The 25,728-nt window shown below is 37.1% G+C and overlaps 1 protein-coding gene across 9 annotated transcripts in view; it reads left to right on the top strand.

Annotated features, from left to right (window-relative positions):
- Rps6ka3 (ribosomal protein S6 kinase A3) overlaps window positions 1-25,728 on the top strand; it is a 106,092-nt gene that overhangs the window by 33,024 nt on the left and 47,340 nt on the right. For 8 of the 9 annotated variants that reach the window (NM_001192004.3, XM_063280249.1, XM_017602129.3 and 5 more), the window contains one exon: window positions 21,218-21,334. In NM_001192004.3, coding sequence (NP_001178933.1) covers window positions 21,218-21,334 — 117 coding nt within the window. Of the gene's footprint in view, window positions 1-12,579; window positions 13,058-21,217; window positions 21,335-25,728 lie in introns of those variants that run through there. The other variant, XM_006256923.5, reaches the window with a different exon arrangement.

Genomic DNA, 25,728 nt, shown 5'->3' with positions numbered 1-25,728 from the left:
TTTTTCTCTTCTACTTTAATAAAGAAGTGGTTTTGAGACGGGGTTAAATTCACCACGGCTGGCCTCAGTCTCTCTGTATAGCTAAGAATGCCCTTGAATTCTTGATCCTCTTGCCTTTGCCTCCCATTTGATGGAATTATAGAATGCACCATCATTCCTTCCTAGTTACAGATTTCTATTGGCTTTTCAACATTTTACAAAAGTTTATTTTTCAGAAATCAAACAAATCTTTATGAATTATGGAAGAATGAGTTTATTTTAGAATAGTTTTTTTCTTTTTTAAATGAGGGTTAAATTCTGTGGTATGACCTGTGGTGTCCTATAAGGCCTTTCCACACTTCCTATTCATCCTCTCTGGCCACACCACTTTGTACTCAGAGTCCACTCACTCCAATATGTCAACTTGTCTTTTACTTAGCACTTTCACAGGTATCTTTTCTCCTGTTGTTCTTAACCATCCACCCCCTCCATTTAATTCTTTTTCTTCCTTTTTTATTTTTGTTTTTGTTTTTTGAGACAGGGTTGTTCTGTGTAATCCTAGCTGTCCTGAACTCGCTCTGTAGACTAGGCTGGCCTTGAACTTAGAGATCCACCTACCTCTGCCTCCTGAAAACTGGAATTAGTGGCATGTGCCACTACTGCCTGGCCTCCATTAATTTTCAATCATCCCCATGGTTCAAGTTTAGATATCACTTTAGCTGAGATGTCTTCCCAACATAACTTGGCACTTTGACTTCCATCTTGAGTTAAGTACACATTTTCCTTTGTCCTGCCATAGTTGTCTATGCCCCTCCTTATGCAAGCACAGCACTAGATTCCTTCCTTCATTTATTTGTCTATATTCCCTACTAAAATGCAGCTGCATGAAGAGTGACCAAATATGGCTTATTCATTGTTTTATAGCACTCAATTTTTGTCTAGTAAGTATTTTGTTAATTTATTGTTTGCATGAATTAAGCTTCAGCTGTGCAGAAACCACATATAAAGCCTAGTGCTGGACTATCTTTAGATTTTGTCTGGATTCCTACTCCTCAAACCATTTAAGGTAATCAACATCATCATCTATAATGTACATTGACACATAAACATATAAAAATATCAGTAATATTAACATGGAACCTTTTGTGTTGTGTAACAATTCTTTTAGAAGGAAAACCTCCAAAGTTTCTATTTGTAGTCTACAATGATGTCATATGATGTCATACAGCCTGTACTTTCACCTGTCACACCCCTAACCCTCGCATCTAGGAACTCCATTGTAGAGACGGGCTGGAGAAAATTAGAACTATGGTACTACCAGCCATGCAGATGAACATTCTAGTGAATGTGGAATTAGGTTCAGTTATCATGTACAAACTTAGTATTTCTGTAATGTAATTAGATCCAAAAGACTACCCAGCTGATGAAGTGGCCCTATGGGTAAAATGTTTGCTCTGCCAACATGAAGGTCTGAGTTTGGGCCCCTGGGACTCCCCTCAAATCCAGGTACATGGTAACATGAGCCAGTAACCTTAGCACTGGGGGGCTGCAGAGACAGCTGCATTCTTGGTTAGGAGCTTGTTGGCCCATCTTTCTAGCTGAAACAGTAAGAAAGCCTGCCTCAAAAACAAAAGTGGGAAGCAATAAAGGAAGGGATGCATTGTCAGTCCTTGGCCTTCACATGCACACTTACATGTTTGCAGTCACTCACATGCATGGATCTCACACATATATACAAAATAAATAAACCTACAAAGATTACCAAAATTTATATTAGCCTTATACTTGAAAAAATGTACTTACCTTAAAATACAATTAAAAGTTTGTTTTTTTGACAGCTACTAATAATTTTCATGGTGATGGTTAAAATGCTATGTTAATCACCTATTAAAACTATACACATTTATTATCTTACAGTTTGTACAGGCCAATGTTCTGTACTCAGCTTAATATAACATTTGAGTTTCAGAGGCCTTCATAGACTGCAGTCAGGATGCTGGCCCCTGATAGTCTTATCTCAAATTTGATTAGGCAAGGATCTGCTTCTAAGTTCATATAGTAGCTGGTTCAAATTCCTAATCCACTGGAACTGTGAGGTAATATATGTGTGAAGATTGTTAACTGGTACATGTTTTTGTAGGTTGGTTAGTCCCCTCACCATGGTCTAGAATCCAGAGTTATAATAAGCCAGTTTTCACCAGGACAATATAGATGATGAAGAAAAATGAGAAAGAAGAAACTTGGGCTTCTTAATGACAGTATTCTAATGACAGCTCTTCACCCTAAACTGCCCCACTACCTGGGAACTACTCTCTGAGAAATAAAATAGGCACTTACTTTACTGGAGTCATTGCATTTTTTGGGTCTTCTACTTACAGCAGCTTAATCTGTAACCCACTCGAATCGTTGATTAGCTGAGTTCTTAATGTCTGTTGGGTGCCAAGTACACTGCTACCTTGTTAAAAATACAAAAGAGTCATAAGAGAAACTTGTAGTTTTAAAGGCAAAAAAAAGGCTGCCTTGGTCCAATTCTCTTGGGAAAAAGTGTCACCCAAAACAATTAAGAAAATAAGAAACTGAAACTTGTTTCTTTCTTTTTTTTTAAATATTTATTCATTTATTATATATAAGTACACTGTAGCTGTCTTCAGACACACCAGAAGAGGGCATCGGATCTCTTTACAGATGGTTGTGAGCCACCATGTGGTTGCTGGGATTTGAACTCAGGACCTCTGGAAGAGCAGTCAGTGCTCTTAACCGCTGAGCCATCTCTCCAGCCCGAAACTTGTTTCTTTTAATCAGAAGACTAACATAACTTGAATCACATGGCATATATTAAAAGGTAGATGGAAGCCTAACAATAGGAAGTTACAGAACCTAAGTGATGTTTTAGAGGAGTACTCCAACATGAAGCAAGCCTTGTTTATAGCCCTGAAGCTCAAAAGAGGCCAAGAAGTGCTCCGTATACTATGGGAAGTGGAGTTGTGACATAGGGCTAAAAATATGGCAGTCTGCAAGAAACCGTGCCATCTGATAAGGTCCAAAATTCCTGTGCTATTTAGTGCCTCTTTTTGATATCAAGATGCCTAGGCTAACTTTGAATTACTGTCTTCATATGTTTCTCCTGCCTCAGCCTCCTGAGTAGCTGAAACTCTTGGTGCATAATATCCCACCCTATGGTAACAAAACAAAATCTAAAAAAGAGACAAAGGAAGCAGAGGAAGGAAAAGTGAAAGGAAACTCCATTAGAAATGATTTTTTTCATATTTTAATCTCTGAAATCAGAATGCTAAACAATGGAATGATCCCTTTTAATTGACTTACTTGTCTTTCATACTTGTATAATGTACCTCTTGTTCTTATATTAGGTAAAGTATGATAGCACCATTTTCCCCTAAGTAAGAATGAGTCTCTGGATTAAAACATCCAACCAGAAAAACTATTAGTAGGAGAAATACCAAAAAGGCCTCGTCTTAAACATAGCCATTTTTGTAAAATAACAAAAAACAGGAATAAAGGTAGCTGCCCCGTCCCTGTTTTTGTTTGGTTGGTTTAGTTTGGTTTGGTTTGTCAAGCCTCACAAATAACTGGGATTAAAGGTAGATATCACTAGGCCCTATTTCTAAGAACTTTTAAAAGATAATTTTAAAAATCATATAAAGGATTAGATATAAAATTACATTATAGAAGAGAAAGAACAATGATTTAAAATGCATAGTGAAAAAATCTTTGGCCAGGATATTTTCAGACATTACCAATTGGAGAAAGTTTCTAGAGATTTGTTGATAAAGAACAAGAAACATGGTACTTGGAACACGAAGGACCCAGTACTACAATCTCACTGAATAAAAGCCCTTATCATAATGGATAAAGGAATCTTCAGAAGACTATTCTGTTCAGTAGGCTTAAAGAATATCAAATCCAGACTGAGACACACAGCTCCAGGAATGTTGCCCACAGAAAGGATAGGGAAGCCGCCAACAGTATAAAAGCAGTGAATTCTCCAATAGATCTAAGTGTTGAAAATTCACTTGAGAAGCTGTTGCAGAGCAGAGAGCTTGAAATAGATACAAGGCAAACAAGTTTTGAACAAAGCTGCCATAATGTAAGCTTAAGAAAGAAAATGCAACTAGGAAATTAACGGTTTCTACATAGTCACAATAGTTTAATGTTATGATTGTTAAGTTATAAAATAGCATGTTTAATGATATCAGAAATTGCATTAGATGACATGTCAGGAAAGCCGAACATGGTGACTCATGCCACTGATCCCAACAATAAAGCAGGAAGGTTGTAACAAGTTCAAGGCAAGTGTGAGTGAGCTACATATTACATACCAGGCCAGCCTGAGCTAGAGAGTAAGACTGTCAGCAATATCTGCAGGAATGATGACAAGAGCTGAAAGGGTTAAGGCTGGCAGCAGTTTTTGACCTTTCATCTTTAATAAAAAATTTAAGCAAACATTTTTAAGTAGCTGTATCATATAATCGCATTTAAAAATTATAAATTAGAGAATATATAAAATGAGTGTTAAAGACTAGGTAAAGGATTTTGAGAAGTAAACATCAATGTTGGGATGAAATGTTTTTCATGGAAAAACTGTATAAAGACAAGGGAGGGAAGATGAGCTGGGCGATGGTCTAATCCATTAGCCTGAGATGTTGGTCATAAAGAAGAGCCTACATTTTCCTGACTATGAAGCAAAGGATCTCCACTCAGACTTTTCTGGCATGCGGAGTTAGTCATCTTAAGCATATCATTCTATTTGTGATAAAACCATTTTCTTCTGTCTGGGTTTTAAGGAAAAACCATTTTCGTTTCCCAATAATTCCTTTCTTCCATTTGCTGTTTTCCCTATAATATTCCTCCCACCTATGTCTCTTCTATCTTTTCTAAGTTTTAATGCTATTAATCTTTCTAAAAAGTTGATTTTTACCTTTTTATTCACCTAAAGTTCTTTAAGGAAAGTTGCCTAATTTAAATTGCTCAACACCAGAACATCAACTGATAGCATTCCCTTCCCCAGATATGTTGCCTTATCAATTTTATATTTATTCATAATTAACTTATCTCACAACTTACTCCAGCCAGTATCTTTTGTCTTCTCTTCTAATGAGTGGGTTATTTTTTATCTTTTATTCCTGTGGGACTTAGAAGAGAAATTACCTTAATAGCAGAAGATAGAACATCCCTTCTCGTACCCCAAAGTAAGATTGCCTCCTAGACTTCAGACTTCTCTGACATTTCTCAGCTGGCCAGAGAATTCCACGGTCTATGTGACCTATGCTGAAGAATTAGCAACCCTTCACTTGAAGATAGCTATCAAAGAATAACATACAGCAGTTTTCAGTGTAGTGAGGAATTGATTCTCTTAACAGCTCTCATAATACTATGCAAACGTTTTTCTGAGAATTGAAGGGGAGAAGTAAATGCCTAGCACAAAATCAGACCGTAATAAGTCTTCATTTCCTGTACTGTTCCTTCTAGAGGCTGCTCCTGTTTTCTCATGTTATTTGCCAGAAATAAAATGTGTTCCTAAGGAACTAGCATAGTAGCCAGTGTTTTCTTAGTTATTTTGTTATTTTTGCCTACTTTAAGTTGACCTGGCCCTAGGCAAATGTGAACTGGGTTCACTTTCTTTTGGTCCTTCATTGGATCTGTCATTCATTCATTCATTTACAAATAAGACACAGAACTGTACTTTCTGCTAACCAGCTTCTAATTCCTGAACTCAAGCCTTTCTCCTGATTCAGCCTTCTAAGTGAGTAGTTGGGACCAAAGTCATATACCACTATATTTTCCTGAGATAAGGTTTCTCTGTGTAGCCTTTGCTGTCCTGGAACTCACTCTGTAGATCAGGCTGGCCTAGAACTCATTGAGATACATCTGCCCCTGCCCCTGCCCCTGCTCCTGCCCCTGCCTCCTGAGTTCTGCTACTACCTCCTGGATCAGCTTTTATATTATAGTTATTTATAATATTGTTAAGAAGCAAAGATATGTAGTAAAAACTAGCACATTCAAAGTCCTCCAAAATTTAGAATTCTTTAAAGTATGGATATGATAGTACAATTTAAAAAATTACACACCTTCCTGAGAGACACAGCCAGAATACAGCAAATACAGAGGCGAATGCCAGCAGCAAACCACTGAACTGAGAATAGGTCCCCTATTGAAGGAATCAGAGAAAGAACTGGAAGAGCTTGAAGGGGCTCAAGACCCCATATGTACAACAATACCAAGCAACCAGAGCTTCCAGGGACTAAGCCACTACCTAAAGACTATACATGGACTGACCCTGGACTCTGACCTCATAGGTAGCAATGAATATCCTAGTAAGAGCACCAGTGGAAGGGGAAGCCCTTGGTCCTGCTAAGACTGAACCCCCAGTGAACTAGTCTATGGGGGGAGGGCGGCAATGGGGGGAGGGTGGGGAGAGGAACACCCATACAGAAGGGGAGGGGGTAGGGGGGAGGGGGATGTTTGCCCGGAAACCGGGAAAGAGAATAACACTCGAAATGTATATAAGAAATACTCAAGTTAATAAAAATAAATAAATAAATAAATAAATAAATAAATAAATAAATAAATAAAAAATTACACACCTGCACCAACATGACAGGTTGTAGTAAAACTGAAGGCTTATGAAAATACTGGATAAAATTAGCTTCTGGCTATTTTTATAAGGTGGATATGAAACATATGTGAATTTTATGTTTAAACATACCCATTCCCCAAAGACCTCATTTGTTAGGCACTTGAAAATACTCTAAGACCTTTAGTTTTGCCATGTTGAGGATTGAACCCAGGAGCTTGCACATTTCAGGTTCCTTTCTGAAGGACATAGGCAGTAATACCAGATCTCCAGAAGTCATACTGGGGTATTAGCAGTTAGCAGCAGTTTCTTCTGTCACCGTTATTTTAGCTCTTGCTTGTTCAATTATGAATAAGGCTGCAATGCTATACATGATCCTCTTCAAGGAATTGCACTTGTTAGTTTAGGCTCCCTCAAGCTGCCTTAAAACTTGAATTTGAACATTCCAAATAACACTCAAAACCACAAGTTCAGCATACCATTAGCAATCATGGTTAAAGCACAAAATAAACTGCACAGAAAATCTTGAGCAGAGTAGAAAATAGACAGGGAGCTACTCAAAACAGGAAAATACAATTGAGCGCTCACTGGCAAGTAAATACATGGTATGGCACAATAACCCTTATTGACTAATTCCATCGATTCTTGTCTGTCATTCTAACTCATTGACTGAGAAGTGTAATTCAGCACTCAGTACTTGAGGGCAGATGCTCTAGTTGATCTAAATGAATGCCACTTAGGGAAAATACTTCTGAGATAAATAGGATTATAATTGGCATGGTATTGTAGCATTAAATAGGGTATGAGTACACTGCGCAAACTTTCCAAGCTTATAGGACTTCCTTTTGCTGATTTTTGTCATTCTTTCAAAGAATTCTTTTAACTTCCTAGAATCCCCTTTCTCCACCCCTTAAAACACCTCTTCACCAGAGATTAAAACAAAACCAAACTTTTTTTCCTTTCATCCCAGCTTGCCACTGGCATGGCTTGCCTCAGGTACAGTGCCTCCTCTGATTTAAAGTGACCTTTCTGCTCTAATGTATTATCACAAAATCTATTCTTTTAGGTTGACTGGAAAGGAAAGCCAGTGACTTAACTTAGTGATATTCAAGTGGTTGTCTGACTCAAGCTGAAATACTAGCATATGAAAACTATGGCCCCTTTATCTAAATGAATATTTTAAGCTAATTATTTCTTACAATCATTACTTGGACCTTAAGAGTACACAGAAAAAGCTATGTAGTCAGAGAGAGGTGATAGGCTCTTACCAGGGGCACTGATGCTGCCTCCTCACTGCCTTCTGACCCATGGGAAGGACAAGCAAAACATAGTGTGATTTCTTTCCATCTAGACAAGGCCTTCGAAGCAAGCACTCCCAACACTCCAGGAATCACTAACATTTACTTCAAATCAACCATCTTTTTGTAGAACTTGTATTCTGTCTTTCATTTAACACCTTAAACCCTTAGCACCTTATAGTAGCAGTTAGTAATAAATGTGCACTAAAACTCTTGTACTTTAAGGAAAATCGTTAGCTACCAAACCCTTCAGTGTCTAAAAAACTTGGATTACTCTACAAAAATACATCCCAAAGAAATTAATTAAGAATGTGATTATTTTACATTATTAGCATACAAATTTGGTTGGGGTCTGTGTGTGTGTGTGTGTGTGTGTGTGTGTGTGTGTGTGTGTGTGTGTGTGTGTGTTTTAAAGATAGAGTTTCATCTACCCCAGGCTGGCCTTAAATTCCCTTGAACATCTGAACCTCCTGTGTTGTTTTCTAAAAGGATTCATCTGCTACAGGATCATGAAGATGGTTGATAATTGGGTTTGACTGTGTTCATGGTTTTGCCTGGGGCACTCTTCTGAGCTTTCTTCCTTCAGGGTTTTATTAGAAAGTTTAGCAACTTCCTTTTTTTTTTTTAACCTAAGTCATCCACTAGTTTAGTGGCTCTCAACCTGTGGTCGCAACTCCTATGGGAGTTGAACAGCCCTTTCACAGAAGTCAAATATCAGATATACTACATATCAGATATTTACATTATGACTCATATTAGTAGCCAAATTAAAGTAATGAAGTAGCAGTGAAAACAGTTTTCTGTTTAGGGCTCACCATAACATGAGGAACTGTATTCAAGAGTTGCAGCATTAGGAGGTTGCAACCTACTGTATTGGTCGTTCACTTACATTCCCTCCTCCATTCAATTGCTTTATTATCATGACATGAAAATCTCATCATTTCCATATTCAAACTGTATAGAGTTCGGCAGCGTTATTTAATGTTCCTTTATGTGTAGTGCAGATAACAGTACCTAAACATGAGTTAAGCAGTAAGAATTATCTGAGATAATTCCATATGAACAGTGGTGGGTGGGATATAGTACTATCTTAAATATTATTATTATTATAGCTATATCAGCAAGAGAACTGCTTCAACAAGTGGGAGAATTGAAATAAAGCAACCCCATATTCACTTAACAAAAAGACCTAGTATACTAATCAAAAGCAAAAGGAGGGAATTATATAAATTCTTTTTTTACAAAGTCAGTGCAATAGAAAGTGTGTAATAAGGGGTCAAATGTACAACACTAGGAAAACACTGAGTTGAAAGTCATTAAGGCTGGCCTGAAGAAGTAGCTGAGTTATCAGAACACTCGCCTAGGATACAGGGAGCCCTAGGTTCCATCATACCAGATAAACCCCATTGTGATAGTATAGACCTACAATCCCAGGACTCTGGAGGTAAAGGAAAGAGGATCAGAAGTTCAAGGCTCTCCTCATCGACATCATGAACTTGAGGCCATTTTGGCTACATGAGACCCTGTATTCAAAAAAAAAAAAAAATTAGGAAAAATGTTAAAGTTCCGTGATGGACAGAGTTTACCATACCAGTCTCTATATTTCTGGGTATGCTCAAAATAATACTAAGTACAACACTACAGTACTTTTTCTGAAATACATAGTTTTAAAGCAAAATCTAAAGTATAGTATTCATAGATGAACAGAAAAATCAAGACAAATGTACCAATAGTCTTAGAAATGATTTAAATCACTAGTAAAATGAGCAAAAATCACAATGCAAGCCCTAAATATTTCTTTTAAGCATCTGATTTGTTTTATAAAATTATAGCCATGAAAACAAAAATTGACACAAAAGAAAATAACATAATTTAATGTATGGCTGCAAATTCAAAAATCCTAATAAAATATCTGAAGTTCAGAATTACTTAAAGGCGGTTAATTCTCTTCGAAATATAAATACAGGTCAGTATTAAGAAATCTATTCATATAAGTTATCAAATTAGTACATCAAAGGAAGAAACACTATATTTATTATATTAATAGAAAATAAACACTTCTTATAAAATTGAAATTTAAAAAATTACATCAAAGAGATTTGAAACTAAATGTGTATGTCTAAGTACTTTAGTAACTATTTCCAAAGTCAAGATCAAGTAGCATTTGGTATATAGCTTACTTTAATCTCCATTGAAAGAGGAATTTAATTTGGTTATATGATTGGAAGCCAGTGAAGAATTTTGAGTAGGACTGTATCCTATTTTAACTCCTGTTTGTGTTCTGGGTTGTTTGTTGTTTGTTTGTATGTAGCTAGTGTATAGTTTGAGGCAGTGGATAAATAGTTTTTATTTGTGTGCTCCATATTCCTTTTTTGAGATATAGCCCAGACTGGCCTTGAACTCTAGATCCTCCAGCCTCTTTCCCCCACCTCCATGTGTTGGAATTATAAGTCTGTACCATCATAACTGGCTATGATTTGTGCTTAAGGTTTATTCTTCCTGCTCTAAAGACAAAGGACTACATAGAGGAAAATGGAAGTAGGAAAACAGTATTCTTGATAATACATTACTACTTTGAAAAATGAGTTTTAGATAAGTGTGAATGTGTATGAAAGGTAGGGATCTCACAATGATACAGAAAATCAAGTGCCCCACAGTAGATTTGTATTGTAAAATTTTTAGTGCTCATTAGTAATGCATTTAAGTTTTCTAATAATAGAAATGAAGTCAGCAAACTGTACCTATGGGTCTGTTACCTTTTTCTGCAAACGAAGTTTAATTGAAACATAGTCTCACCTATTCATTTTCCATTGTGTTGGCAGGGTAGAAACCATCTGTCGTACAAAGCTGAAAAGGTTGCTATCTGGCCTTTTACTGAAAACATGGCCTTTTACTGGGTATAAGAGTGTGGTGCAAATGTGTATGTGCAGAACAGAAAAGAAAATCTCCACAATCCAATGGGTTTATTTTTCTCATGGTTCTAGGGATTGGACCAAGGCCTTGCACAGGCTATGAAAATGCCTGAGCTTCATCCCCCAGCTCACGGAGCGGGGGAGTGGATATGGATGGATTGGATAAAGAAGGATCAAAAGATCTAGGCTAGTCTGGGCTACATCAGTAATTGAAGGCCGGCCTGAGAGATACATGAGACTTTGTTTGAAATGAAAAGGAGTGGTTCTTTGTTTGCCTGTTTGAGAAAAGTATCTCTTGAATAAAGTAGAGGACTGTTCTGATCCAGGAACTCTTTCCATAACTGGTCGTGATTAAATACGGGGTTTGCTTTAGTGTAGTCTCATGAGGCACCTCATGTTCAGACTGCAGTTGTGCATTAGGTGGACTTCCTAACTTTGCTGCCCTGTTGGAGCTTCTTAAGACTTAAATGATTCATTTTGAGATCTGGGAAAATTCTGCTCTGATGAAAAGCTTCTAAGTGCTTTCCTTACTGAAAAACAGAGTCATCCATTTTTAACTGAGTCAAATGTGCAGTCATCTGGGTATAATTCAAAGTTCTAGTGGAGACATTTATTTTAGTTGATTTCTAATGTATTTGGTGGTGTAGCATTTTTAAAAAATATTCTCCATTTACGTGAAGTCCTAGCCATGAAAATTTGATGTACTTCTTAGTACTTTGGCTTTTTACTTATCACATAATGGACACTATAATGTATGCTCAATCAATAAATGCTCAGTCGAGCCCCAACTATAGATAGCTCTGTCACCAAGAGATGTGCCTACCTCTGCCACAGTTTCTTCATCTAGAAAGTTAGTTTATTCTTTCTGTTCTTCTCCTCCCACTTCCCTTCCACTTTCCCTGTTCTGAGGGTTGAAGCCCCGCTTTCACACATGCTACACAAAATGATCACTGAGCTATACCCTAAAGTCCACATTCTGGATGTTTTCAGAGTCTTTTGGGGTTTGAAATTTCTCTTACTTTTATTAAATTTTATCAGCTATGTAGATTAGTACTTGAGGTTTTTCTTAGAGCCACATAGATTTACATTAGCTCACAGCTCTTCTATCTGCTGATCCTTTGGTTATTTTAAGTGCCACTTGCAGTGAAGTGAAATGAGGAAGAGCTTATATGAAAGCCACTCTCTACCTTCCTTTTCAGCTTAGTTTATTAGGACTTCATTTTTGCTCTCTAATAAACCCAGAGGATGGACTTTAAAAAAAAAACACTTTTTTCTTTTATTGGATATTTATTTATTTATATTTCAAATGTAATCCCCTTTCCTGGTTTTCCCTTGAAAAACCCAGTATCTCCCCCGTCTTCTATGAGGGTACTCCCTTACCCACCCACCCACTCCCTCCCACCTGCCCACCCTGACATTCTCCTACACTAGGGGTCCAGCCTTGACAGGACCAAGGGCCTCTCCTCCCATTGACGCCAGACAAGGCCAGAAGATGGATTTTTTTAATTCAGATTTTGATCAACTGAATTTTATTTACTAGAGCCATGAAGTCTATAACTTGTTTGCTAGTGGATAATTACAGTCCGTATAAATTTATTTTAGTTCAGTTTACATTCATTTAAGATGGAAAGAATGTGTTCTTCAGTTTAAAGTTCAGGTTTTTCTTTTTGCGTGTACTTTATTTTCTAAGCATAGTTATGAAACTCTTCCTTACTGACAGGGAACTCCCATGGCATGTCTATATATAGCTTTGACGTCATCTTGAGGCCATATCTTGTATATGGGTATAAATATTACAAAAGGTAAATTCCCACTTTTGCATCAGCAGCTTTTATTTTAATAGCAGTGACTAGTTTCACTTGCTTTTAAGACCAAAAGTTAAGAAATACTGCCGTTTCTCAGGATTCTAAAATGGCGTTCATTTTACTGGTTGTAAAAGTTGTTAGGACTGCTGGGAATCAGGAGGAAACAAAAACAACTTCAACAGGATTTGGTTATCAGCAGATCTGTGGCAGTTTCCTGTTCTAGCCTCCCTACCTATCAGCTACACGAAAAGCCTCTGTAGGCAGGTTCCTCCTTTCTTTACCACAGGAAAACTGTCCAGCCTCTTTTCTAGCATTTTCAGGACCCGCCTGACAGGAAATTTTCTAATTGCCGGAACAGCTGGTAGGAGAAAGCTTTCAGGGGCTTAAGTTTTACCGTTAGGAGTTCTTTATCATCAGCATGGTTTCATAGCCATGTTTAAATTTCTGTCTTTCCGTGTTCGCCCTATACAGGTAAGCTTTGTTCAACTCCTTTTTTAAAAAATAAGATGTTTCATTCAGAATGAACTATAATTATGCTACTCATTCCATTTTCTAGATTCTTTTAAGGAACTTTTAAAAGTTCAGAATAAGTTTTGGATGAACTTTTAAAAAATTAAATTTCTATTTACTAAAAGTAAGCTAGTTGGTTTATTACACATTTCAATCCTTCATTTTCTTAAATTTATTTTTATATTGAATTATTTGTGCTAGAGAAATTTTACCCTGATAGTGATAGTTCATAATTTTATATAATAAAACAAATTACCTCTCAGAATTAAACTAGTTATGAACAGAATTGCAACCTTAACTAATATTAGATTATTATACTTTCAGTAGTATTTGGCATATAAGTATTGTTTTAAGTAGTCAAACACTTAGTCAGGCTTTCGTTGAATCTGGTTCCTGTAAAAACTTGAGAGCTTCAAGCAGCCCTACATTTAAGTAACTTAGTAATTGAGAGTCCCAAGTGTGGGGCAGAGCAGGGCGAGGGAGAGGAAGGTGGGAGGGAGTGTTAAAAATGTTGGTTTGAAGAACTAGCAATGCTCTTTTAAACATGGAAGAATTGGCTCATGATATTCTCTTACAAGCATTTTGTTAAGTAAAAATATTTAACCCATTTATTTCATTAGTACATGCAGTAAATTAAATCTAATCAAATGTTTTCTATAAGAAATTAAAATGTTGTTTCTTACAATGTCTTGGGTAACCAGCCTCATTGTCTAGACCACATTAAAAACAAAAGTTAAAGAATCCCTCTCAAATAAATATAGCACTATAGGAATCTCTGTAGGAAGTGATTGTTCCATGCCTTTAGTCTTTAGCACCTTTAAGGGATAAGCTGTATATATTTCCTTTGTAAGGTCTTTTTTATGTTGCACCAAGAAATAGGTCCATAGTTAAATATTTTATATGTTCTTGTACAAAGGAGCATTTAAATACTTTTCTTTGAGCTTTAAAAAAGTTTTCTGGCATTCAAAACAATTTGGAAAATACAAATGCCTCAAGAATACATTTCCTGACTCAAGGGAGGGGAGGAAAAAGGAAATTATGTATACAAGGTAGGGCATAATGCCAAACATTGAATCATTCTTTAAAATCAGTTAATATTGCCCAGTTTGTGTTCTTAGCGCTAGCATAGTACAATAATAGGTTTTTAATTACTCAAGAAGATGGTATTACTTTTAAGTACCCTTTCTTCAATTCTTTTTACATTTTGGGATCAAAGTTATGTTTTCCCCTCATGGCTTAAAAATGATTTTTTGGGGGATTGGGGATTTAGCTCAGTGGTAGAGCGCTTGCCTAGCAAGTGCAAGGCCCTGGGTTCGGTCCCCAGCTCTGAAAAAAAGAAAAAAGAAAAAGAAGAAAAAAAAGAAAAAAATGATTTTTTTGAAACAGAGTTTCCTTCTGTAGCCCTGGCAGTCCTGGAACTTGCTTTGTAGATAAGCCTGCCTCTGCATCCCTGTGCTCAGATTAAAAGTTTGACTACCTTACTAGGCTTGCAAAGGAAATAGTAACCTTTTCTCCACTTGAGGATGCGCTTTAAAGACTGAGGATGAGCCTGATGGCCTTGAATACAGTACCAGGTGTTCAGTGCCTTTAAGCTACGTGTAACAAACGTCAGGGAAGTTTAAAAGAATGATACAAAATTGTGATTAAATTCATTGATAGCCCATTTGGCTATCATAAAATCTTTGCTTACAAATAAGCAGAATTTGGAAAATATTAAAAATATCATTAGGCTTTAGGTGCACTACATAAGAATTTTTTTGTGGTGACAAAAGTACCTATGTATCAGTTAAAACATCACATGCTAGGGTAGGCTACCACATAAAACTAGCTGAGAGGTCCATGTAGGAGGATTGATTGCTTCAAGAGCAAGACTGACTGGACTTCAGAAATGAGAGAATTTTTCTCAAGGAAAAAAAAGTCAAGCTGGGTGGTGGTAGCATATATCTTTAATCTCAGCACTCAGGAGTCAGAGACAGGTAATCTCTGTGAGTTCAAGGCCAGCCTAGTCTACATAGTTAGATTCAGGACAGCTAGGGCTACCCAGAGAAACCTTGGCTAAAAAATTTTTTTCAACATAAAAATGGAAAGATAGTCAAGAAAAATTCTCAGGAAGCAGAGATATAAGAGATTAAAATATATAATTACAAACCTATCCCAAAGGGAACTTTCAAAAACAGAGGTTCCAAAAAATGATTGGAAGGAAATTATTAAATATTAGAATTCTCCACAGAGATAAGGATTCATGGATGGTAAAAGTTATCTAAGCACCTAGTATTCTGAGAAAAATTGGACTCTGACTACTTAGTATAGAGTTTCAAAAGAGTTCGAAGCCCAAATGGTCTTTTTATTGAGCTCCATGCTTGTCAAAGTTATATAGTGAGGCCCTGTCTCAGAAACAGTAAGTAAATGAGGACCAGCGCAATGTCTGAGTGGGAAGGCACATGAGGACATTCTGCCGGTACTGTCTGCCTGAGTTCAGTCCCAGAGACCCACACAGTAGAAGGGGGAACCTAGTCCACAGAGTGTCCTCTGTTCTGTCACACCCACGCCACGAATAAATGTTAAATACATTTTAAAGGCCATCTAAGGCTGGAGAGATGGCTATGATTGTGAGTCCTCATTGTCTTCCAGATGACTCAAGTTTGATTCCCAGCACCCACATAGCAGCTTCTAGACATCTGTTCTTGGGAACACACATCCTCTATTGGCCTCCATTGGTATCGGGTGTATCCATGGTGCACAGACATACATGCAGAGAAAACACTTACACACATAAAATAGTTTAAAACAAAACAGCATGGAGAAGTAGACCCAGCAAAGTCCCACCCCTAAACAAGAACTTTCCATAGTCAGTACCTGCTGGGAAAGGGAAAATCAGTTTTCTCCAATGGAGTGTCACTAGGTATAGCAACCACTCCCGCACAGGTCCAAGGCCTAGGAATAGTTGGCTAACACAAAATAAACTTCACTCTTTTAAATGTGTGCCTTTTGTTTCATTTTGATATTTTTTTGTCTTGTGAGTGGTTTTTGGTTGATTGATCTTGACCTTTGCTTTTTTTGTTTTAAGTTTTTTTTTTTTTGATTTTTTTTTTCTTTTGACCAAGAGACAAAATGAACTTGGGTGGGTAGGGAGGTGGAGAGGAGCTGAAAGAAAGGAAAATAGAACCAAAATATATTGTAAATAAAAACTGATTTTAAAAGATCATCTACAAAGTCTGATTAGACCAGCATCACCCATATTGTAAGCAACACAGTTGCTAGAAAGCAGTGGGCAAATGACATCGAATTTCTAAGACAAAATTATTTTCAGCTTGAAATTTGACACCAAGCCAAACTTTACAAATATGAAGACAACATAAAGACAAGATTTATTCAGACCATAAAATTCTCTTTAAACAGGGCATAACTATACACTTGTAAGCATTCAGGAGGCTGAAGTAGAATTGTGGCTTTGAGACCAGCCTGGGCCATATAGGAAGACCTTGCCTTAGGAATCTGAAAATTTTTTTCTTCCATGTAATCTGTCATAGGAAATTAGAAGAGATAATCTTAAAAGAGGGAAACATAAAAAACAAAAAATAGTAGATTTAGCCAGTGAAGAAGTCCCCTTGGTTTAGCTTTGGAATCATTGTTAGGGGCTCATATGAAAGAAAATCTACTATATTACCTTAGTGTACACTTGCGATGCCAGTGCTGTTGTATAGGGATTTAACTTACTTAGGGCCAGGCTATACAGAGTGCTTGTTAAATTGCAAAACAGAAAACAGAACATTAGTGTTCTTCTCAGTATACAAATAAACAAGAGTGCTCCTGCACGCATGCGCGCGCACTCACACACCCATTGGCTCAGGATGACTGTGAAGTGCTCCTCATGCCTCAGCCTTCCTAGAGCTCAGCGTACCTGCTACAGAGCACTGAGTTCTCTTAATGGGCTCAGCAATGTGAAAACATAGCTGCCAATAGGTGGGGGAAAGTCACAGAAAGAATATATGGGCACTATTGACTTTCACAAAGTGAGGCGTTAAGATTATATTCTAAAACAGGAACATAAAAAGGGTTTATATAACAGTGATATAATTATCAAACAGAAAAGGTGGTTAAAGGAAGAGATGCAAATGAGCTTTTATCTTATTTTAAGGCGTTAGATGTCTTAGGTTTAATAAATTATAAAAGGAAGTGCAAAATTAATTGCTTTTAAAATCTGTGTTGAGGGGGTTGGGGATTTGGCTCAGTGGTAGAGTACTTGCCTAGCAAGCGCAAGGCCCTGGGTTCGGTCCCCAGCTCCAGAAAAAAAACAAAAAACAAAAAATAAAATCTGTGTTGAGCAATGGATGATAGCACACGCCTTTGATACTGTGAGTAAAACTGCAGAGGCAACCAGATCTCAGGTTTGGGCCAGCCTGATCTACATAGTAAGTTTCAGGCCAGCCAGGGCTGCAAAGGACTCTGTCTCATGTATAACTAACTATGAAAACCTAGGTAGCAATGAAAAGCAATGTGCTTTTCACTAGAAGTTGTTCTGCTAGTATCTGATTTGTTCTCCATGTGCATTTATTACTCTGATTTAGAAATTAAAAAAATTTAGTGAATAAAGAACTAGATCTGGATCTAGAGAAATTGGCTCAGAAGTTAAGAGCATTTGCTGTTCTTAGCGAGGATGGACTTTGATTCTCAGTACCCACATCAGGTGCCTCTACTGCTTGTAATTCCAGATCTAGGAAACTCCAGGAGCATCTACATACACTCTTGCTCATTCACATGCAGACAGTCACATGCAAACGTAGTAAAATCTTAAAAATAGAAAATTAAGTATTTCACAAAAGACTGTTGTAAAGAAATAGATTGAAGTCATATTGCAAAGAGCCTCAAATGTTAAGGTGAAGCAGTGCATGAATTTGGGAGAACTCAGAGAGGTGTTTGAGTAATCTGGTCACATAAGTGGAGCTGAAGGCTTTTCAGAAAATGTTTCAAAAACAATGAACTAGACACAGGTATTATGCATAACCATGCTCATTTCATTTTTCTGCATGAAAGAGTAAAAGGTTACATCTGCATGATACTATTGGCAATTAAGAAGGAAGGCTAAAAGGTCTTCCAAGCACTGTACTTGATATGTGGCTGGTATTTTAGTATATATTTATTAACTGCAGAGATCGAAGGGAGCCTGCACTTTTAGTGGCTTAATTGACCTGAGAAGAAAGGAAGGGTAACCGTCAAAGATGAGAATAGTAACTGCTGTTTATCCTGAGATCCATTCCCTGGTTGGAGCCTACACTGTAGCAGTTACCCTTGATCCTGGTAGCTTGCTGCAGTCTGCTAAATACTTATCCAGGAGCGGGTCCTCCTTGTTTATGCTACATCCTTGGGTAAGGCATTGTAGTAGGTATCTGTTGTGGACTATAGGATGCAAAACTATTGTAACAGAATTAAATCACATCCTGCTTACCCAATTATAAAAATGTAGACTGTTATAGAATATAGCTCTTTATGGCCATATGATTTAAGGACATAAATGATTTTATAGAATCTATAGAAACTACCTGATACATCTTAGAATCTAAACAGCAAGCTTGGCTCCAAGAGTCGAGTTTTACACTCCATTATTAATCTTTAAAATGCAATATGATGACACTTAGGGTATGGAGAAAAAAGAGAACTTATTTTATGTGTATATAATTTATGAATTTCTAAACATACAAATACTGGTTCAATGGTTATCATTTTGTTGTTAGGGATGTGCTACTGAGTAAGTAAAGCAAAAAATAGATGACTAGTTAAAGCCAAGCATAATGGCTCATGCCTATAAATGCAGAATTTAGGATGCTGAGGCAATTTCAAAGCCAGCTTAAACTTATAATGATAACTCTATTTCAAAAACCAAGACTGCAAAGCCTAGGGGCACAAGTCTGTAGGTTCCTGTCATTACTCTTAGGTGGAAAAGCACCAAGAAAATCACAGCCTTCGGTTAGTGGCAGCGTGTGGGCCTTGTTTGGAAGTTCGAAAACTAGAATTGAGTCCTTGAGTCTGCAGCATGCTGGCTGTGCTCTTCAGCTCTTATTTAATCTCTTTAAACTTTAGACTGCCGAGTATTCAAAGCATTTTGCCTTTAAGAGATATGCTGAATTCTCATGATGGGTGGAGCAAAGGGGTGGGGAGCGCAAGAATTCTGAAATGCTTTTGCCTGATCTGGGAATTTACTCTGTATTATCATCAGCCCTCAAAATCTTTAATTGAAAAAGCCAAAGGTTTGTCATGAAACATAACTGTAATATATAAGGTGGAAAAACACCTAATGCATGTTTGATAGAAGATAAAGATATTTTCTGTATTTTCATCTAGATCTTATCTATCAGTCCTACATACTCATTTTTCTTTGGAAAATTTTTTCTTTTAATTTGGTCTTTCTCTTCCTGCTTTTCTTACTGTAACTGCTCAGAAAGAGGGTAACACCTAAGAATCAGTTAATGCTTGTTTCAATTCAAAGCCTTGACAAACAGCATTGTCATGAGATTTAAGGGGATAATGCTGTGAGATTACAAACTACATGAAAATGTTGGGGGGAAATGTTATTGTTGCTAGAATTCTAAGACAGTCCGAAATGAGTAAGCTGCCAAGTAGTAGGACAGCCCTATCAAATGTGCGCCACCTCTGCCTTAGAAAGGAAAATGGAAAATATCTATTCCTTTATAGCCTAACCCTGGAGCTTTTTCTTTTTGCTGCACATTTCCAGAAATTACATTAGGATATCTTGATGTAGTAGTCTTTTGTTTTGTTTTTATTCTTTTGTTGTTTTTGTTTTTGTTTTTTTAATCTCTAATTAATTACCAGTATTATTTTTGATTGGTAGTTTATTGGTTGGTTGAATTTTATGGTACTGGTGTTGAACCTGGGGCCTCCCACATCTTAAGTAAGTGTTCTACCACTGAGCATATTGCCAGCCTTTTAAGGTTATATGAGAAAATGCTAATGGGAACGTTTAAATAAAATACTATAATCTTAAAAAGAATGAGACGAGATATGGTGGTACATGCCTCTAATCTTAGCACTCTGGGGCCTGAGGATCAGTAGGATCATGAGTTTGAGACTGTCCCAGATTACACAGTGAGACCCTAGTTCCAAAACAAAAGTATTTGTATAACACTTTTAGATTCTTCCACCAATACTTATGTATCTAGAAAAAACTGCATTCATAGTCAATAGAATAGAAATGACATTATTTAACAGACTTGTACTTCTGGTTTGGTTAATTTTTTGTTGCTGTTTTTGTCTGTAACACACAGTATTATCTTGATTCATTTGTTCATCTCTATACAAATATGCAATTGAAATTCAATGTGCATGTTATATATTTTCTAGTTTCAATGCTGGGCTTTAAAGATCCTTTTTAAAACCAAATGTGGTATTGCATGCCTGTAACCCCAAGCACTGGAAAACCTAAGGCAGAGGGATTGCCTACAAATTGGAGGCCAGCCTGATCTAAAACAACCTTCCCTAAGCCCAAAGAATTTTCAGTTTTATTGTATAAAACAGTCATTTCCACCCCCCATGTTTAATCCATACATACAAATGTTAAATCTTTTCCTGTCCATAGTTAATAGCCCTTTTTCTCCTTTGAAGATAGAAGTAACTTAGGTATTTCAAACATAAAATTTCCTTCTACTTTTCCCACTCCTCTTTAGACGGTTTGTGAAAGATAGAACTATGTTTACCCCACAACAGTTTCAGGTCTTCTCCCCAACAAACACGTCGTTAATATAGGGCATTTGTTCCATATGATATAATCATGGACCAGACACAATATAGTACTCTAATCTGGTATTCTCAAGTATTCTCACACGCTTTTGTTCAAAACTATCTTAATTATCTCCAATAGAAAGAATGAAGACATGCAGATAATTAGTGCTAATATCATATAGAAGCTGAGATGGTCTAATATTCTCTAACATTTAACTTGAAAGTATAAGTACTTATATATTTTCTGTTTACTTGAAAAGTCAGCAGAAACTAGTTTTATGTATTATTGGAGAGATTCTGATATGCTAATTAAGTTAAGATTATTTGGTTCCTAATGAGACTCATTCTGGCTAACAATGTGTTGTCTCTTTATGTTTACCTTAACAGGAAGAAGGCAGTATCAAAGAAATTGCAATCACACATCATGTGAAGGAAGGACATGAAAAGGCAGATCCTTCCCAGTTTGAGCTTTTAAAAGTATTAGGGCAGGGATCTTTTGGAAAGGTAAGTCATAGTTGTGTGCTATAAACAAAGATTATAGAAATTCCATAAAAGTAGAAAGAAGAGCACTAATCACACAAGGCTAGGAATAGACTAGATAATGGATCCCAATATTAGATACATAGAAGAAATAGGATCTCATGTTCTATAGCACAGTAACGTGACTATAGCTAACAACAATTCATTGTATATTTTATTAGAAGATAAGTTTGAAGCTTCTCAGCACAAAATGTTAACATTTTGAGAGCATAAGGTCTTACTATGTAACCCAGACAGGTCTTGAACATACAGTCTTCCTGCTTCAGTTTCCCAAATCCTAGGGATTATAGGCATGCACCATGACAACTGGCTATACATGTTTAAAGATAAAAAAATACTAATTACTCAAATGTGGTCACTATACATTGCAAAGGTTTATCAAATTACCACATTATGCCCCATAAATAGTTATGTATCCATTAAAATATACAAGATGGGGTTGAGGGGTGATTCAGTCATTACAAGTGTTTGCTGTTCTTTTAGAACATCAGGTCTTGGTTCCCAGCACACTCACTGGGCAGCTTACAACTACCTGTAACTCCAGCTTCAAGTGCTCTGCCACCCTCTGTTCTCCTCTGCAGAGATGTCCCCAGCTGTAGACATAGATAAATGTACATAGAAAATAAAAGAAAGAGATAGCTCATAAGGTTTAGATTTAAAAGTTACAAGGAGGCCTGGCGTAATGGCACTTATCTTTAATCCCAGCACTCAGGGAGACAGGAGGACCTATGTGAGTTCAAGAGCAGCCTGATCTACATAGCAACTTCCAGGACAGCCAGGACTAGAGAGAGAGAGACTACATCAAAAAACAAAACAAAAAGTTACAAGGCAAACAGGACCTAATGTCATGAGCCTATAATCCCAGCGCTCAAGAGGTGGAGGCAGACGAATCATAGAGAATTTGAGGCTAACCTAAGGTCCATGGGACCCTATCTTAAAAAAAAATCTAAAAGGAATTGAATTCAAATTTAAAAGCTGTTTAGATTTAAAAGGAGTTAGTGTCTTGGGTTTGTAATCCCAGCAACTAGGAGGATGAAACAGGATATTTGTCATGTGTTTGAAGCCAGCCTAGGCTATGTAGTGAATCCAAGGCCAACTTAGACTAGAGTGAGAACCTTTCTCAAAAATAAGATTATTTTAGAGTATGTGGATGTTTTATCACATTGGAAAACAATTATTTTATAAAATGCTACCAGTCTTTTGGCCAGCAACATTTTCTTTTATATGAATAGAATTATTCAGAACTGCAGTAGAAACCTTCATAAATTGGCAATGTTCGTACTCACTTTATCTTTTAAGACTGTCCTTTCTTGTCATCCTACTGGGGCGGGTATCTAGACAGATTGGTTTTATTGTGCCTGTGATAAGGAGCTTGAGCTTAGGGCTTCTGGGAGTGCCAAGCAAGCACACTGTTGCTAAAGTGCATTCGCAGCTCTCTCACTTTTTAAAAACTTAAAAACACAAGATATCCCCTTTATATAGTCTCCTCTCTTTGTTTTTATTGTTGCAATCATTGTTTTAAGACAGGGTCTCCCTCTAGCCCACTCTAGCCTTGAACTCCCAACAGCGCTCTTGCTTCCACTTCCCAAGATGCTGCTACCACTTGATCTTTCTAGACAGAGTCTCATCAGGGAAAAAAGACATTCTGAGGTGAACACAACTTTTAACAGTGCAGTGCTTCCTTACCACCTCTCTCTTAAGAAAATGTTGGAAAATGTCATGATATGTAAGCATCAAAATGGCATTAGCAGATCTGTCTTGTATATTTTATTAAAACTGTTTAGTAGCCCTTTTCTAACACTGATAATTTGTTATGGTTGTCTAACTACTTTTAAACATAGAACATACTTTTAATCTAAATATAGACTCAATAGCCAGCAGAATATAATGGTTGTAAGTTTAAACCTTGGGTCAGCCAAACTGAACTCATTTTTTCTTCTACTTCTCACTGTTACTTAATCTCTTGAAGCCCTGCTTCCCTGTTCTAGCATGTCATTAAATATGGAAGTTCGTTGATGTTGGATTCTAAACTGCTGTCTCTTTGTACTACTTGCTAATTGGTTTTCTCTGTGCTCCTGTATTAATTGTAACTCACATGCTGCTGACAACACAGATTTGTATTTCCAACCTAGATTTTTCCTCCAAGCTCTGAACTCTTTCCGTAGCTACTCCTCACCCCCATTTATGTCTCAAAGGCATTTTATTTTTCATAGGCATTTTATTTTATGCTTGGCGTGTCTAAGACCAAACTCATAATCTTTCCCATCCCCAAACCTATCCTATTTCAGTTTTTCTCTATCACTATGAATGGCATCCAGTGAAACAAGCCAGAAACCAGAGAGGCATTCTTAACATCTTTTCAAGTCTGCTCTTTCCTTCTCCACCCTCAATCCCCACCATGTCATACACCACCCCAGCCAATAGGATCTGTCACCAGATCCTGTTGATTTAGTAAATAATTTTGGAATCATACGATTCTATCCTCCATTACCATCTCTATAGAATATGCTGCCTCTACCTTTCTCTGGTCTAGTCACAGAGTATTGTAAGAGTTTCTTCCAAAAAATTTGTTAACCTCAATTATGTACATGAGAACTAGCAAAAAAATAATATTGTGCCCCCTTTAACTTTCCAGCTGCCTTCCTTTGTTTTTATGATAAAGACAATTTCGTTAAATCACAGAGGAGATCCTCAGTCTGACCTCTAGCTGCCTTTAAAACACAAGTTTTTATACTTTTCAGCTGTGTTCTAACCCTGTTGGCCTTTAGTCTTGGCCTAAATTTTCTTCAACTGGTTGGCTCTTGAGCCTATGACTTAGAAAAGACTTCCCTGCCAGCCTCCCTGTCGCTCTCCCTTGTGATACCCTCTAAGAACGTTATGTACCTCTACTTTTGACACTTATTGCACTTGTTGCACTTACTCATTTGCAAAATTGCTTATTGGTTAATCTCTCTTGCTAGCCTAGAGGCACTATGAGTAGCATGATGCCTAACTTCTAATTTTGAAAAACATCAATGAGTCATAGTGCTGACCTCACAGGATTATGGTGAGAATTAAATGATATAAGGCCAAACACATAATATCTGGCATTAACAGGATTGCCATACTGTTCAACAAACCCAAATAGATGAGTTTATTTTTATGCATTAGGTTTCAGGGAACACGATATTTAAGTTCCAAGGAATTTGAATGCTTCTCCCTTATTTTTATAAAAGTATTTTAAATGCCTCACTATAAATAGCAAACATTAAAATAGGGTGTCTTCTTTCTTACTCATCCTTAAAGGCCAGTGTAAACCAAGGAAACAGGATGACCTGTCAGAGCCTATAATAGCTGCGTGGGCAAGTGAGGACTCCTGCTGCTCTCACTGAGCTTGGCAGCTCACTGGCTTAAGGAAACAGTTAAAGAATTCCTTGAGCAGGAACCCAGAACTGGGTATCTGACCTGGATCTTCTTCCACTGTGATGCCAGGCAAATGGTTTGACTTCTTCCAAGCCCTGATTTGGGCAGCCATAAACTGGTAGGCCTGCTTCCCGAGATTGTCGTGAAGCTGTACTGCAGATGCTTCTGAAGGCACTGTGGAAGTTCAGGAGTGCTAAAAGTCATTAAGACATTGATAGGGAAACCTCCTAGTTAAGGTTACCCAATTAGAATATATTTTATTCATAGTTATTACTAGTATCTGTTTACCTTTAACATTTGAACAGCAGTCTACCTTAGAACTACCCTTATTGAAAAATGTTTTTCTCCTCCTAGATTGGCTCCCCATAATTGACTAAAAGAGATGTTAGCTGGGGCTTAGTGCTGGCAGAGAGAACACAGTACAACAGAGCACATCCTGTCTCTATAGGGGTCAGATACCAGATGTGGTGATTTTCATTTGATTTCATTACTCATTGCCTTGTACTATTTTACAAAACAATAAAATTTTACCTTGTCTGAGAATCAATTAGATAAATTATTTTGAGATTTTTGTGTTGATCAGATCATTTGTGTAAGTCGTCAGATCATTGAAAGCTGACCCTAATCCTAAATCTCGATTGTAATTGCTTCTCTTCTTCCCACACATAGTAGCTGAAGAACACTGCTTTCAGTCAGGCATGGTGGTGGCTCACATATAGAATTCTCAGCAGTTGGGAAGCTGAGGCTGGTATTCTGAGTTCCACACCAGCCAGGGCTATACAGAATAAGACCCAATCTCAAAAAGCAAAACAAAACAAAAAAGGAACGCTGCTTGGTTTGAAAGAATAGGTAGAGGAAATAGGTTAAAATTCAGGTTCAGAAACTGGAGAGATAACTCAGTAAGTAATAGCACTTGCTACACAGGCATTAGGCCCTCAGTTCAAATCCAAAGCACC

Source organism: Rattus norvegicus, chromosome X (genome assembly GCF_036323735.1).
Source record: "Rattus norvegicus strain BN/NHsdMcwi chromosome X, GRCr8, whole genome shotgun sequence".
In the NCBI taxonomy this organism is placed as follows: domain Eukaryota; kingdom Metazoa; phylum Chordata; class Mammalia; order Rodentia; family Muridae; genus Rattus; species Rattus norvegicus.
The sequence above is the reverse complement of the archived record's forward strand: the minus strand, read 5'-3'. Positions and strand labels throughout refer to the sequence as shown.